This window comes from Pieris brassicae, chromosome 11 (assembly GCF_905147105.1).
Source record: "Pieris brassicae chromosome 11, ilPieBrab1.1, whole genome shotgun sequence".
NCBI classification, from domain to species: domain Eukaryota; kingdom Metazoa; phylum Arthropoda; class Insecta; order Lepidoptera; family Pieridae; genus Pieris; species Pieris brassicae.
Window position 1 is genome coordinate 11,211,580 of NC_059675.1, and position 17,961 is coordinate 11,229,540.

The 17,961-nt window shown below is 34.2% G+C and overlaps 1 protein-coding gene across 3 annotated transcripts; it reads right to left on the reverse strand.

The window, feature by feature from the left end:
- Positions 1–33: 33 nt before the first annotated feature.
- On the reverse strand, positions 34–17,763 carry LOC123715902 (steroid hormone receptor ERR2-like). 3 transcript variants are annotated; one of them, XM_045671263.1, is made up of 9 exons: positions 17,445–17,763; positions 16,968–17,040; positions 6,056–6,184; positions 5,131–5,373; positions 3,977–4,195; positions 3,616–3,801; positions 3,076–3,234; positions 2,728–2,900; positions 34–2,307 (listed from the first exon to the last, which is right to left on the reverse strand). In XM_045671263.1, the coding sequence occupies exons 3-9, from the start codon at positions 6,176–6,178 to the stop codon at positions 2,145–2,147; spliced, it is 1,266 nt and encodes a 421-aa protein (XP_045527219.1). In that variant the 5' UTR covers positions 6,179–6,184; positions 16,968–17,040; positions 17,445–17,763; the 3' UTR covers positions 34–2,144. The 3 variants fall into 3 exon arrangements, with proteins under 3 accessions (XP_045527219.1, XP_045527220.1, XP_045527218.1); XM_045671264.1 differs by having other exon boundaries at positions 17,703–17,745; XM_045671262.1 differs by lacking the exons at positions 16,968–17,040; positions 17,445–17,763 and adding an exon at positions 15,453–15,581.
- Between the last annotated feature and the right edge of the window lie 198 nt (positions 17,764–17,961).

The window sequence follows — 17,961 nt, forward strand, 5'->3', positions numbered from 1 at the left end:
ATTTTGTTTTAATAAAATAAAAACATCAGAGTGAATTAATAATTTATTCCACATAATTTTCCAGACCCGAAATAATAATAATTGTAAATTCATTCTGAAATATTGCATCGTTTGAATGACTTTTTAAAAGATAATAAAAGTTTTTACCGTACAATGAAATTAATCTACTCTGGCACAACTCATTATTTGTACAAATATCACACCCGCCTACATCGCTCCAACATAGTCTTTAACATGTAATACATCAATCTTAACATAGCAATAAACTAAAAGACACTGGGAATTCAAACCGAAAAACTTTGTTTTAACGGCTTTGTTAATTTAAATTTTACCAAAAAACAATCCAATTGTTATCAAGTGGTGCATTAGATTTTGTATTGAAGAACACAGCATCTTACATCTGCCTGATTATTAATAAAAACTTAAAATTATTCCACAATTAATCCACTTACTAGGAGAAAATAAAGTTTTCGATTCGCTCTTATGGCGGAACTAATTGGTAAATGTTACTGTGATTATTTATTTTTAAGTAGCAACATTTTTTATATTCTCAATCTACGATTAGTACATATGCATTATAAAAAGACACAATTAACCAAATTTTCTCAAGAAAATAACCCTTAACTAAATAAAGCGAAACTCAGATCCCATTTCGTCGATTCGCGGTAAACTTCTATGGTCCTGACATTTGTCTATGGTAACAGATAGCTGAGGTATTTTATATCATAATACTGTTCCACCATTAACATAGCATTCATAATTACATTTAACATTTATAGATACATAAAATTTATCATGGCATGATTCATGGGGAAATATATATGGTATATGTGGAACAGCTGTATAAATAGGTAATTTATTTAAATAAATCTGTAACAATCATTGTAAAAATATATATAACTAGACTACTCTGGAAACTTTCACGGCCATAAGGACGTTTCATAAAAAAACGCTCACTAAAGTTAGCAAAATATTTGTTACCATGGTTACTATTCTCTTAATTCGGAAATAAAATCGTAAATAACAAATCTCGGAGTACAATGTATCGATATATCTTTCTTAATAACTAGTCTAGGTGAGTTCTCAGAGCAGTCTAAAAGGTGGCGCTATAGTCAATAAATCAGTGATCATTTGGCGATATAATCTAAGCAAACATTGAAATCACACTGATTCATTCAGATAAATGTATTTCACGTTGGTCGAGCACAGAAGTTGAGTTTAAAAGATAAATGCTCATTAAATTTAACACCCAGTTCCTTAACATACACAAAGAAACAGGCATTAACTTATTAATGAAACCAACCATCTACAACATGAACGTCATTCAGGAAACAATTAGAGAAAAAAATAACAATTATAACTAACAACACCGATTCCTCTAACCGACCATTAATCTCAACCTCGCACAGTACTAAAAAACTACGTATATTTTAATATTATACAAAAATAGTAACAAGTTTTGTACTACATTCGTTCATTTTGTACATTAACGGTGTGGGGACGCGATATTATCAACACATAATGTTTCTAACAATCCTTTCACAGCCATAATATCCGTACCAAGAGTGAAAGTTAAACGTACGACTAAACCAAAAGTCTCATTATAATCGGGCAAACGGACGTAATATGACGTGTCAACGTGTTAAAGTGATGTTGATCAATCAATCATTCGGAACGGTTTGTATTCGTTTAACTTTCTCATCTGGTATTTATTCACATTCCCAATTCGCTCATCACACTAAAGGTTGAATATTACATTATTAGTGTAATATTGTTCTCGGATTATGATACAAAGCGTTAAATGCTACTTATATCGCGTCTCCACAAACCAGACATTATATACAGAAATTCTTACAAAAAATCTCGACACGACTCATTGTATGGCTTGAATGATCAATACACAATTCGTGATAAATGTAACGCCATCCAGACACGATAAGTTTGAGATCATTAAAATAAATTTCGCTTTATAAGAAAATCTATTGGTAAAATACAGCCCCATACAATGTTACGTGTCTTCGCTCGGTAGGAAAGCCCGCGCGGTTCCGCTTCGATAATCTCCGACGCAATCTTCATTTCTATCATCCACTAACCGTTTAAAACTGGAAAGTGAGCCTGCATCACCAAGATTATCTTAATCCAACCTACCGCAGACACGCCTCGAGCATTTCAATGAAGAGTTTGTTCATAGGCGTACGTCTATCGCGATGTACGGCCGTCCAAAAGCGTCTAACCGCTACGTCCGCGAGACGTAAGGCTGGGAGCACGAGCAATAACTGCTGTAAGGCGCCGTTTGCATCGCAGGGCCTAGGAATTGATATTCAAATTATCAAATATAACAATTCTGCATACAAAATAAAAAAAAATTTAAGATTTCATACAGTCGGGACTTGTTAAAATTTACATTCGGCATATAAAACTAAAGTGTCTGTCTGATTCGAGACAGCAAGCCGAAAATTTTCGAGGGATGATGCATTTTATAATATGGACTAAGGATGGGTTTGGTTGGATGGTTCGGAACTACCCATGGAAGGTAAGCAAGCTTAAAAAGAATGACTACAGTGAGGATAAAGCACATGAGTTAAGATCAGTATTTTACAATTTACGTTTAGACACTGGGTTTTGTAAGAAAATTTGAACGAGTGTATGAAGTAATTGAGCGTGTTTTTTGTATATAAGCAAAGGGATAACATTATCGTATATTTTTTAATAAGAAAAAACATTCACCTGAGGGCCGAGACGGCATCGTTGAGAGCGGCAAGTATGGAATCTCGGAAGCGACGCAAAGCCGCGTGTTCGTCGAGACGCGCCTCGCTGTTGGCCAAAGCTAACGCCTTCAGCAAGTAACACTCCTCACGCTGCGCAGCAGCACGCTCTAGGCGACGAACTACGCCCGATATCTGAAACACATTTTCTTATTTTATATAAAACGTGTCTCAAAAAATCAAATTACAAAAGATTTCGTAAAATATTATAAATACACTATCAATTTATATACTATACATTGCTTTCACAAATATAATAACAAAAAATGTAATTTGGTAGTTCTTGTACAATGAAAGGAAATTGAAATACCTGTAAGAAGAGATCGTGTGCACCAATTTCCCTCGCCTGTTGCTCATCAAGCGTGAAATCGTTAGCGAAACGCAGACGCAAGGCGCTCCCACACGACATGGACCTATATGCCAACATTAAACTGAGCATCTCCGCCCATGTGCTTTGTAGCAGCCGCATCTGTTAAACATAATGGAAGAGGTAGAATATTCGAAGATTCAAATAAATAATAAAAAATACCACTTGCAAAAATATTATGTTACTGCGTACAAACGTACATAAAGGAAATTCGTCTCTGATTCTTGCCTAAAAACACAAATTTAATACAAAAGTGTACATTATTTTGTCATGTCAATGTCAGTCTACTTTTTATTGACAAAAATTTGGTATACTCTCGTCTACAATAAATGTTAATAATAAATAACTAAAATGTTATGAGTTGATGAAGTAAATGCTAAACTCAATACGAGCTGGAATAATTGAGGCGCTTCACATATAAAAAAATGTATCTTTAAAAAAACTGAATATTTCTCTAAACTGAGAATGAAAAGACATGTGTACCTGATCATTGAGGGTAAGTTCAGTGAATCCGGGTATCTGTTTGGCCCAGCCAATGACGCCTACTAATTCTCTGTCGTACAAGTCTGCGAGCACGGCTAACGATCGCGCCGCCGGATCCGTCACGGCCGCGGACTGCGGCGCCGACGTATACAACTCCGGCTCGTAAGATATTAGCGCTTCTAACACCTAAAATCAAGTTAGCGTAACAATACAAATGATGTTTTGTATCTTTAAACACAAAGTGAACTTGATTACGTTTCACGTTTTAAATGCCGTTTTTAAGGTATTTTGGCCTGATTATTCTGATTATTTTTTCCTTAATAAAACGGTTATATTTAGAAAACAACACAATTTTAAATACCTTGATATCATCAAGTTGTGGCCTAGGTTGGTTTGGAGTAGGCTGGTCAGGTCCACGTCGGTACTTCTGCCTTCCTCCGCGCACGCGGTCCAACCTCACACCCTCCCGTAACATGCCCGTGCGCAGACATTTGCGGAACCGGCACGCTTGACACGCCTTCCGTCTGCGTTTGTTTATTTCGCACTCGTTCGCCGCCGGACATGTGTATTCTATATTCCCCTATAATGTCGAAAAAATCTAGTTTTAGATTGATTTATTGTTAGAAGTAACATAGAAAGGGAAAAGTTGCTACTACTATATTTAAATATCCGACTTAGGTTTTTGGACCCTATAGATTTATTGTTTGAATTACAGTGTACTTGACAATAGACAATTGTTTTAGCTCACTCTTACATTAATAATATTTATAGTCAGAATTATTACACAGTAGTTTAAAGTGCCATACAAGAGATTTTAAGTTAGAGCCTGTACAGAAAGAGAACTGGTAACGTGAACGTATATATAATGCTACGGGTAAATTATACATTTTGGGTGGGATTTAGAAATACGTCGCCTGAATGTGATGATACTGATTATGTAAGTACATCGGGTGACCTTAATTAGAATCTTAATTTTGGCTGCCGGACTTGCGTCTAAGTATAAAAAAAATTAAATATAATTTTGAGTATTGTATTGAAATTCGTTAAACGAAACGTTCATTTTACAATATTCTTAATTATTATAGTATGTGAAACGAAACGCTAACCGCCATTGTGAATGTCATCAAAATCTTCACAGTTTCAATACCTTACTTTCAAGTTTACGTGAATGTGCTTCTGCGTTTATTTTATTTGGATTTTTGTAAACTTGGATATATTTTACCATCGAGGTAATTGTTTTATAGCACTATTAGTTAGTATTTACTAAATGTAAACTAGATCTTGGTTAAGTTAGGTCCGCATTTATGACAATATCGATTCAGTCAACCTCAACTGATGTCTTAGTAGTATGTTCTACCTAGAGTGTTATTTTAAATCCGTAGTGTCAGAGCTGTCCAAAAAACCTATTATTATCTATTTTTTGGTCAGGTTAAGTTAGATTTATTTTGGATTTTTTCGTTTTTTTTAAATAACTGTTTCCGGGAAAGTGGTTGGGGTGATAAACCGAATACGAACCTGAATAGTCCTTTTGAAAAAGGCTTTGCACGCTTCGCAGCTCGCAACGCCATAGTGAAAACCCGAGGCAACGTCGCCGCAGACCAGACAGACTCTACGTGGTGCATCTTCATCCCTTGCTCCGCTGGTAGCGGCAGCAGTTGTCGATGAGCAATGCTGCTGCTCAGGGCTGGTGTTTCCGACTATACTTCCAGAACCGGGAGATACGCAGAACTTTAACTCCTCTTTTGGCTCTAAATCCAGCTGTGAATACGCATTGAGCAATTCTCAGTATATTTGCAGATTATTATATATGACTTTCATATTTATTACTAATTATCTAATACAAATGACGAAATCGAAGTACATAACGTTTATTTATTAGTGATCATAACAAATAAAATATACAGTATTCACAGTTTTATTTTCTTTGACATGTATACCGTATCCCCTTTACTGCAGATGAACAGAATATAAACGAATGTCATCTTCATAACTCTTCAACTATTCCATTATTAATGTTTAAGGAAATAAGTGAAATAATATATTCTATATTAGAAATGTAAATGTCAGTTGCAACTTCAGGGTACTTGAATGAAACGATACTTTTCTTATCAATATAACCGTTGCGTAGTTATAAATTTACTTATACATAATATATTTGCCGTCTAACCTACTTATTCATAAACGAACGTTAAGCGTCAAATAGCATTAATAATTTGTCCTTATCACTCTTGAAACACACGACACAAAACATACTTTAACCAATTAATGCCTAGCATGATTAATCAGTCCCAACACATTAGAGCTTTAAGCCAAAGTGCTACAAAGGCCTATATCAGAAAACTAACCATATTTTTGCTTATTTAGGCAATTAGAACACAGATGTGATTACATAGTACATTTTATACAAATTGTATAGTACCATTACTATATCGTAACTTACATCACACGGCTGCATCAGCGGCATCTGCCTTAATTGGTCAGGCGAGGAGTAGTGCGGCGGGGGCTCCACTTCTTGTTTAACACGGCGGATTATTGCCTCCTGACCACTTACCGCAGACATCATCTGCACCTGAAATTTCACATCTTAATCTTAATTCTGTTTTAAAAATATAGATAATCAGATTTTTATTATTATTACCAAAGTAAAGAGGAAGTACGAGGAAACTCATGCCAGCTATGTGAATGTTTCTTGAAGATTCATTAAAAATCGCAAATTATATAAAAAAACACACTTAGGAAACTAGAAAATATATTTCTTAGGTACCTAACAATAATACCGGCCCATTTCCCTAACCTATTGCTATATATTTTAATATAAACACAAAATATTTAGTAAATATATAATTTAAATGTTTAGAATATAATTCGCTCGTTTCGATAACTTTTGACCTCGATAATAAATTGAACCAATACGCAAATTTAAACATAACCGTCACTCAAGAAATTAAACTTTGCAAATGTGTTTTTTAAAAACAGGACAAACGTATATTAACCTTTTTAAATCTAAAAACACAATTTGAAAACATACATAGATGCTGCATTTGAGAATAAAAGCAAAATGTTTGGTTAAAGTTTTGCAATGCTCAACTTATGTTTTTATCGAAAGTCAAAAATAAAATTATTATCTTGGACAAGCCAAGGATGCAAGTTCATCGACCTAATGACTTTGCCGGGTGATAAAAATTTTCGTGACGCAACCAATAAGATTAAAAATAGCTAACATTGGAGTCTCTCTGTAGGCAAAAGAAGCCTGATAAAAAGTATTACGATATTACTAAGGAGAGACACTTACTTCCTCTGAAATAGAGCGTTTAACATTATTTTCTTCTTAGATATTTTCTATATTCTACGACACTGTCGACAATATCCTACTTGTCAAAAAGGAAAATATGTGTTAGATTGCATCACCATAATATATCACGTCGCCTACATTGTTACTGTCATGATACCCGATGAATTGTACGGATTTTTTATCTATAACACTATTTTTATGCCTTTTCTATTCAAAACTTAAAATCATTTATTCATATAGGTAACACAATGTACACTTATGAACGTCTTAAACGAAATATATATGAAATGTTCCTAATTTTACATTTACTGCCAGTTCTCAAAGCAAGGGCGTAGAACGGAAGAGAAAAACTGGCAATAAGCACTCCGCCACTCTTCTTTAATCGCCAAGATTTTGTTTTACGTATATTTAACATTTTATAAATTAATATAGATATATATTTAATATACGAATATAACTTTCAAATTACAAGTATTTGAAATATGTACATGTAATTTAAAAGTCTCCAATAACTTAGGACGTCATGCTGCTACGTAAATTAGATTGAAGCAACGTAACACGTTAGGCCTACCGTAACAAATTGCCCGCGACAACGTGCTACGCCTACCCTAACATCCGACAGTGAGGCTGCAAGCAGATAGCGGTTTGGAGGACGCAATCAAATTGCCATTTATCTACGCATATCGAAGGTGACTCCACGGGCGCACGGTCGATGAACTGGCGCAATTGTTATTATGAATATCTATTCGTGCCACAACGCCGAAAATCGCATGCTTACGCGATTATATTCAAGGCCACCCGCCTGAGCTACTTTTTGCCAGCCAAATATCAGTGAACAAATGAAACGCTTATCAGTCCAGGGCCACGTACATTTCGATAATAAATAAAACATATTCTATGTAGGTTCTTGTTACCAAGATGAATATGAATGTAAGTCACCGAAAAAAAAATTCTGTAATGTACGCTACGTGTACTTTTTATTATAAGATGACATCATCATAGCAAACATAGTGTTATGAGCGTGCTATAAATACCTTGGTAACGCAAAACAAAGTCAATCTAATAAGCTTTGTTTTATCAAAAGAATTATGACGTAAGTAAAAAAGGTAAGATTGATAGAAAAATATCAGCATATTTATGAAAATCCTAAACCTACCTCAACATTACAATTATGTTGCATTTTCAATGTGCTCGCTGTATTTTTCCATGCGTTATCGCGTATTTTTTCTTGGTAGTAATGAAGTAAAATGTAGGCGAAAAATTAACATACAGTTACCATGTCGGGTAGCCATTTAGACTTCTTTGCTAACGACAATCTTGGGCATTGACAAGGCATTGCATACGAATACTTAAAATAATATCGTTAATATCGACATACGCTTATGCGTATGTATTATATAAAGCCCAAAATCAAAACACCTTTATAAAATATTAAAGTTATATTCGGGGAACATAATTGCTAATTACAGAACCGACAGGTTATACTTTTTGTATGCTGTAATTTGCCACGGTGCAACTTTTGACAAATTGATTTAGACAGACCTTTTGTGGATTCATTGCAAAATATTTAAGATTTTTATAGTGTTTATAAATAAAATTTCTCGTTTAACGTCAATTGAGTTTTAGTAATTAACTTATTGGGTTATTTAATAATAGAATGATATTAAATTTACCTAAAAGTACCATAAACACAAACTAACATCTGAACCCGATAATTTGACACGGACGTGGTTCAAACACAACATGTACTAATAATATTATTTTTCTATATAACATAGCAAATACAGACGAAAGGACAACAAAGGATCTACATGGATTCCTTATGGCTAACAAAATGTCCTTGCTATACCTACTCGGATGGGCGGTCCTAAAAAGCATCCAGATCGTTTCAAACTCACTACAATATCTCTGCCACTTAAAAACAAAGGGCAGACATATCATTTTCTAAACTTAAAAAATTGTACAATCAATTTGAATGGTAGGTATATTACAAAATTCTCTTTACAAATACATCAGAAACTATTGACCCAATTTTAAAATTACTCATATTACATTTTAAACCAGACACTATTACCTAAGCTATTCTCGAAATGAGTGCAACGATTGCGTTTGATTGGCATGTTATTTAAGTAAAAAAAATCAAAACCGGCACATTTGCGTGTGGTCCCGGTATTGACCAAGGTCAGTACATTAGCTATTCACAGACAGCCGGCTGTTCACTACGTTCAATCGGTTCGCAACTATAATCTCTTAGTAACAAATTACACATTCGATCTTTACTTGTATCAGTCAAATCAGTGATTTGAACACGTAAAGGCTTGAACTGGATTTAGATTTAGACTGCGTAGAAATCCTATTGAATGTATATTGTATAACAAATATCTCACACCTACCTAAAAATAGGTATTAGCAGGTGTTTGACGAATAAAAAGTAATGAAAATAGTCATCATTAGAATTTTTATTCAAAATAAAAAAGCTAGTGACACAAACAAAACAATTACCAGAGCCAAATTACCGAAACTGCGTTCTCCGGAAGAATGTTATTCTTGTTCATACAGTAAATACGACCCACACCTACTGTGCTAGATATTTTTAACATAACAGCAAGTTTCTTTATTGAGATGCTGAGTAATAAAACACTAAAACTTCAAACTTGCAACACATCAGCGATCAAATTGTCCGACCTAACCTCCAAAGTGTACTTAATTATGGGTTTGCATAATAATATATCAATGTCTACCTGAAGGCCATCCTGAAGTCTAGACTAAAGAGGATATTTGACAGGTACGTGAGCGAAAAATGTTATTATATTAACACTTTATAAGCTGACGTCCTCAGTAAATCGGGCCAAGCTAATTAGCGTTAGATAACTAAGCATTATATATGTGTAGGTCAGGTCTGTCAGCCTACAAAGCGAAACCCAGGCAAAATTCGACGAGGGCTGGCGATATAAAAATAAAGGGGAGATTCGGCTAGGGGTGGGGTGCAAAGGCAGCGTAGGAGGGGAGGGTAGAAGGGGGTGTCTAGACAGCGGCCTTGACCGTGGTTCCGTGCGCCGAAGAGCCGACCCACTGTCGCAGAATGGTCGCAGCCCACAAACCGACTGCGGGATATTTGTTAACGGTAAATGAAAATTTTCGACCTTTAACTTATTTCAAAAAGGCATTATAAAATTACATGTCTAGATAACGTAAGAGGATGGGAGGTGCTTAAAGCGAGATGGTGATTTACATACGTTTTTTACTATGTTCACTGCAATAAAGCTTGTAGCTGCATATAATTGTCGAAATGTGGAATACATAGACAAATTTAAACATTTTAAAATTTGGGTTATATTCGCGTACTACCTACCTAAACTCAACTTATCAGAAATAGCGAAAAATTAATATACGAAGTTCAAACTTGGGTAAATTATTTAGTTGCCACCGACAGTAGGTTCTACCAAGAGGAGCCAACGAGACTTGGTAGTTACACATTAAAAGAATCCAAATAAAACATTTCAAATTATAGTATGATACGAATGTGTCAAGTGGAGATGATGAGCTCAAGATTTTCCTAGCAGGTTTGTCCTCTATTCTTAAATATTTTATTGAGTCTATTTGACCTTTCAAAATATAATCTTATATGTAATTAACTATGACAAAAATCCTGAGTAGCGAGCGATAATATTGAGCTAGATCAAGGCGGTCGGTAAGGCCCGCACCGGTCTGTGAACTCTAGCGATTCGACATTGTGCCGACATTGAGTCGGGGCTTAATAATTCAGATAGCGCGGTGTCAACGACCGACATCGCCCAATATCACCACGCGGACACACCAAAACAGCCAACTTACAAACTAAACTAGGACCTACCTCAATCTCTACCTAATTGTCCACTTAGCTACATTTCTCAGAAACGTGCTTAAAGCACGAAAGTCTTGCCTTGTTCCTAACTATTGTGTCCAATAATTCTAACAGGTAAAGTACTAAATAATATAAAGAGAATTACTACATTTGGAGGAGGTCTGAACGCCGTCGGACGTAGTGTACCTATATATTAAATACAATAGTAACATAACAACTTATCGTGATTTTTTACAAAAAAATCTATAAAATTCTGCAATGTTAAATCGAACGCCGCTCTATAGAGATATTGTTCCAAATTCTCGGTTCAATCACGCAGACGCGAACTGGGCGGTGAGGAGTAGAGCGGATCGCCGGGTGACATTGTGCGGCCGATGACATCGCGCCCGACCTATACCAAGGCCTGCGCCGCGGAAAACTACGCCTTTCTATCCAAAACCTAATTTTCCTCAAAAGGCAAAATTTATCTTTACAGCTCAATTTTGGGATGGGTACAATATGGGCGTAGGTATTATATAATCTACATTGATTTAAATAACAAATATAATTGACAATAAACGACATATATAAGACTTGTCAAATCCACGTGGGCTTACGGTTAAGACGATAAAATGATTACGTAGTACCATTACGTAACTGAAGGGTCAATGAAAGTGTTACAGCAAGTAGGTACGCAACGCGCTTGTCGCATCGGAGATAAATACATAAATTCACTGACTTCGTTTAAAGGAAATTGTGCTGCATATCTCTTATATTATTAGAATAATGTATTATGTAGGTAAATCAAGCAAACATTTATTTATAAAAATGTAATAAATATGCAAGGACGGGCAATTCATGTTCCTTTAAGTTAATTAATTAACTTAATTTTATAACTAAAAATAGAAATTTGAATTCATTTTATTTACGTCAAGGAAATAACCTTAGGTACCATTCAACCTGCAAATCTAATTAACAGTGAGCAGGTATTGTAATTAATCATACGTATAGTTTTTGCGACTAGTGGAATTGAACCTTAAATTATTATTTCAGATTCAAAATTAGCAATCATTTTATTTAGAGACGTTGAGTTATTTTAGGTTCCAACTCACATTTTTGATCCGTGTATTGCACAACAACACTGCAAATCCATTTAAATTCATTTGGTAACTTAACCGTTAAGTTTTACTCGACATTTCCAATCGACATTCTGGTTGTACTAAAAGCACGATGTAAACAAACATAGCGACAGTTACGCACCGCGTACGCACTGCGTATACGCAAGTCACAGCTCGCCCCACCAGCTCACGCGCCGCCCAACAAACAACACGTACTCACCGCCTTTCAGATTGGTCCTTTCAACGTACGAATTACAATTTATAAATATCCCTTCGAAGTGTAACAACGAATGAATGTACACGGACATATTTTTCGACGCCGAGCTCAGTTTTCGAAGCCTGCAATTGGTCCGTGCTATTTACCATCATTGCATGAGGGAAGTTAATATGAATTCTATCCTCATTGATTTGAAAATAAAATTACTTATTATAATAAAATTCGTAAATGAAAAAGATTCTTCAAGATCTTTCACTGCTTTAACGATGACGATACCGGAACAACTAAGTATTTATTACAACATGTAAACCGTAACTATGTAATAAACGTAATATACTAAATTAATATGAGTGACAAAGATTAATATTGAATACATTTTGTAATAGACTTAAAAAATGTAGTCTAAGTAGTTACTATATGTAGGTATACAGAATTATTAGTTGGATTTGTTTATATACACAAAAGCCAAGAAAAATACTTAACTTTGCTTGTTAATATACCGATATTTAAGTAACGATTGATGAACAATTTAATTGCATATTAATTTACGAAGATTAATATAACCTTTGTACGATAGAAATGTAGCAAATAATTACCAAAATTCGCAAATTGTATAAACTGCCTTTACCAAAATTTGAATATTGAATTATACATCTAACTGCAGTTACCAGTGTTATTCTTGTAATATAATATATAAAAGCTGTATGTGTATATGTAGGTATTTTAATCGAAACCGGAGCATAAAAAGAGAACAGTTTACCTTTGTGTTGAGCGCCGACGCCTTGAACACATACAACACAGAGCCTTGAAAGCGAATATTTAGTGATCGACGAAGCCTAGGCTGCCTATGTGTACGTTGTGTTAGGGCAGGCACGCGGCGACGAGGCGGCGAACAGGCGATAACCTCGCGTTTTGGACATAGGGTTGGCAAACTACTATTATTAGCTTCAAATTCAACTACTATTTATAGGATATATAAGAATATATCTGAGTCAAGGAAACAAACCCAAAAATTGCTTTAATAATTCAAAAGTTTTATTAAACTTAATTGAACGAATATTTTAACCGAAAAACTGATATTTTTTTTATAATTATGACAAATTACCTATACCATCGGCAAATAAATTATTATGTCAATGTTACATAAATGTCAAAATTCTAGTCTGGGTAAATAGTATAGTAGCATCCCTAATCGAATATCGTTGTGTGGGAGAAGCCATTCGTGGAACAGCGACGTCTAACATGTGTGGGTCAGTAATACACAAAAGGTCTCGTTGGTGTGCGCCGCCAGTTCACTGTCAAGGCCAACTGCCAAATTTCCCGCTCCCCTCTTTTTACTCCTATTTTAAGTCTCAATTATAATATGATTCCGCAGACATTATTCAATCACCGATTCCAGCCAGCATATTTTATTTCACTGAGAATTTAATAATAAGTACTATTATGGATGACTTTATAAAAAAAATTCATGAAACGATAGACATTTCAAATTACTTTTTAAATTTCGAAAAAAGGTATTAGATTCTTGAATATGTAATGAATGTATTTGTCCGGAAGCGCTGCATTTAAATAATTGTTTATATCTTTAAGACCGTGACCAAAGTTATATATCTAATCTCGTGACCCTTATAATATCTACGTTGAAGACAGCTGCGAGCTTATTACAATTAATTTTATTTAGCAAAAATAAAATTATAACGTTTCATTTTTCCCATTAAATTTTGTTAGTATTTTACAAGATCGAGAACTAAAAACTATTGATTACCCGTTATCGTGCTTCTATTAAACAAAGCCACTGGCGCTGCTCGCGACTCAGTTCCCAAACCGAACAATGTAAGGCTAGACTGTTTTTTGTATTTAGTCGAACGCCTGTCTGGCCTTCGATACTCAAGACTAGAAGTCTGGATGCTTGTTCATATCGGTACTGAACGTTTTTGTATTACGCCTGTGGTGTACACTAAATCGTGACCAAGGTATATATTGCGATAAACGTATTTATAACGATAGCCTTATATATAATTTAAATAAAGTCGTATAAATTTAACCATGATATTTATGGTATACAATTATGTCTAGAGTAGGTATGTTTTCGAAATCTAATCAAATCAGCGGTTTGAGATTAGTTGAAATTTACATAATTTTTTTTAGATTGTACAAGGCAGTCAAGGTCTGTAAAATTCATTATCACAAAATGCAGCTACAAATCAGATTAGATATGAGAGAAACCTTAACGTATGCTTTACTAGAATATTTCAATGGCTAGCTTCTGCTAATAATAAATTAATAGTCAATAACATAACATTTATAAAAATATTTCATGGATATAAGACCACTTTCAAAATTAGTTGGAGCGCTTTGTTAATGGGCTAAATGAAAATTACGCTATTTTTACGAAATACTCATGTGTCTCTTTCGATCATATGGTGGAGAATATATATGAAAGAGCGAAAGACTAGATTTTATGAATATTACCTAAAACAGCGTAAGAAACATGAGTATTTTCATGTAGTTTCGCATCTCAGATTCAAATATAAATGTGGAAACTAGAAACAAAAATCTAATTTACGTGGAAGTGTTATAGTCGCCTAGCATGACGTCATTACATAGGAAGGCCAAACAGATATGTACCGACGGCTTTTCGTGTAATGTAAAAAACGGTCCTACCTATTAGGCTTCGCTAGACGAAGTTACGGCGGGCGGATCGATCGCGAAGCGTTGAGGTAGGTCGGGCACGCGTTTTGCTTTTTACACTTAGGCTCTCTATTTTACATTATTCTGGATTTCCTTTTTGGATTTGCAAATTATCATTTTTATATTAATATTAATATCTTAAGGATATTAAATTACTTATTACACTCCGCATCGGATATGCAAAGAATAGGTCCCTCGAAAGAACTTCCGCACCGGCCCGAGTATTAGAATGGAAAACAGGATTTGAAGGTAATTTTTGACAACTCAATCGGACGATTGTTAACCACTTGCGAATACTAAATGAATGCTTTATGTCTGTTACATAGTTGTAGCTCAATACGTAATTTTTCAATCGTAATCTAAAGAAAGCTGAAGACACAGAAGAAGACAGAGAAGATATTGGGCATCATGAAAAATAGGGTCCTTTTTTTTTATTAAGTGAGTCTTGAAAATTAATGTGCTAATATCGAGGTCACATGATAAGAATTAGACCCGTCTATAAATATACATATTTAAATTCAAATATTTTTGTCATTTATATAATTTAAATATTAATTGTGAAAAGCAAAAAGTTTTTAAAATTGAAAACTTGAAAAATCTATGTTTTAAGATTTTTGTTAGGTAAGGTCAAGTCCGGCTGAATTTAAAATAGAGCAAGCTTTATCCGTATGCCTACAAAATTAAATTTTTACGCACCACATCATCCATTTCCATCCAGTCCATTTCGGCTTACTAACACCGGATCAGTTGAGTTAAGTCTAGCTCTATCTCGTCTAGCAAACAGCACTAAGCGTCGCGACGTTCGACACGCGAGTGCAGCGTTGTCGTATGTTGCACCGAAAATTCGTTCCCGCTGTCTGTCCCCTGCACCCCACCTCTACCCCGCTCGCAAAAATTTTCGAATCATACAACGCCATCTATGGACGATCGGAAGCTCCCTCCTACGGGCGTGGCCTTGAACTTGTCAACACATCGCGAGCGACCCAGTTTTGCCGTAACCAGCCCCTCGCCCGTCGCGCTCTGTCACGGCCGCCGCAGCTGAATGGAACCGAATGCGAAGTGCAGCATAAAGAATATTTTCGCGTCGCCGTGCAACTCTCGTTTTCATTGTGATATTACATATTACATCACTAAAGGCGCGCTAATTTACATCGTTGAAATTAACATTGTGTATGTGCGTCCGAATATTTTATGATTAGAATTACATTAATACATATATTATTAATGTTTGTATCTTTCCAAAAAGGAAATATAAATGAATAGATCTAAGACATTAGAGAACACTCTTTAGATAAAACCGTGTTATGATTAAAGTGACCAGGTTTTCCAGTTCCAGTTTTGAACAGGACTGTCCCTTTTTCCAATCTCGTCCCGTTGTCCCCGAAATGAACTGTGGGACGCAAAATTGTACCGTTTTGAGAAACCGCGCGAAAATTTGAGCAGCAAGTGTAAAAAAAAGTGCCAAGAGTTTAAAACAAATTTGTAAAATTTTATGTTTAAATGAATTAACTGTGGAGCCAATCATCAGGAGGACAATCAATAAGTCAGATAAATCCTGAAATGGGGGTTCCTTTTAATTAATCTTGTCCTAACAAATCAACTTTAAATGTGTAAATGGGAACAGTATGTATAGTACTCATCTTTTAATGCTAGAAAGTAAGTAAAACATAAACTAGTCTGTCAATATGACACTGTGGTGTCAATTGATTGTGGAACATTGTATAATTTTTGTATCTGCCTATCAGTTTAACTAATAAGTTAAGTAGAGTATTTGCGAGCTTACAGATGCTTACAAAGCTCCTAAAACAAACCAAACATGTGCAATTACGAATATTTCCTAACAATGCATTCATAGGTGATGAAGACTTGTTTAAAATAATAAAAGTGAAAAAAGTAAGACAATAGACAGACTGAGCATTACATTTCAGGGTTCACGACATTACAATAGTTATCATATATGTGCGATTGTTTAAAAACAATGTATATATATGTTGAACATTTGCAATATAATAATTGTCACTTTTCATATTATTTTTTAATGTATTATAGTAATTATCCAATATACAATAATTTTATAACCCTGGTATGAAAGCTGTCTGGCTTCAGGTTGGTGCTATAACATTACCTTTATGTTTTAAATATTAAAATAAATTTATTGAAGAAAAAAATAGCCTTTAAAAAACAATTGTAAACTTTGTGTTTAAATCTTACCTCAAAATTCCAATAACTTCATATAACATTGATCCATTCAGAAATTTATTATCTTTCCATGTAGCCAAAATACCTGAAAATTCAGTACAATTAAACTATGTATAATAATATAAATAATAAAAATGAAACTTGTAACAGGCATTAAAAAAAATTTATCTATATGAAATATAACAATATAAAATATTACTAAAAATAAGTCCCTGAAAATGTGGTATTCCTAACTAGAATTGTTTAAGAATACTAAATTAGTATCAGGAAAAACCATGCAAATAAGTACACACAAGGAGTAATTTTCAATTCTGAAGATAAACAGCTCGTGAAATGCTTGATAAATATCCCATACGTAGCGATAATGTGTATTTAATATGGTATAAGACAGGCAATCTATAGGGATCAATACAACATAATAATTTGTATTGTTATGTAAACACGTAGTTAAGTACAGCTATGTAACACTGAAATACGGCTTTTACTTACAGTTACTACAAAAAGGGCGTCTCAAATAGAATAACCTATATAAGAACTATATATAAAGATATTGTTACAACTGCGTTATAACGATCATTATTTATAATATAAAATCTAAATCTAAGCAAAAGTATGTCAGATGTGTTGAGATAGGCTGCGCTAATCACTTGATTGGTCTCCAATAAATTACTATTTAATTCACTTAGTACACGTAGAAACTGTGTATTTATATATTTTTTATTTATAATTTATGAAAAATACAATTACAATTTAGAATTGAGTTTATTCTTCAACTTTTGGGTTATATTTTGCTACATAATACATTTGACAAAAGCACAGACTACGAAACTTACCAGAAATTAAAACAATAATGTTAACCTTTGTAGTGTCAGGCTGTGAGACAGGCAATAGAAAGGATTTTTTTTAATTCTTAATACTGTAATATATTATAAATAAAAATCGAATCGAGTAAGCTTTTCAATAAACATCAAAAATATTTTAACAATCACAAAAAACAGCGTTCGTT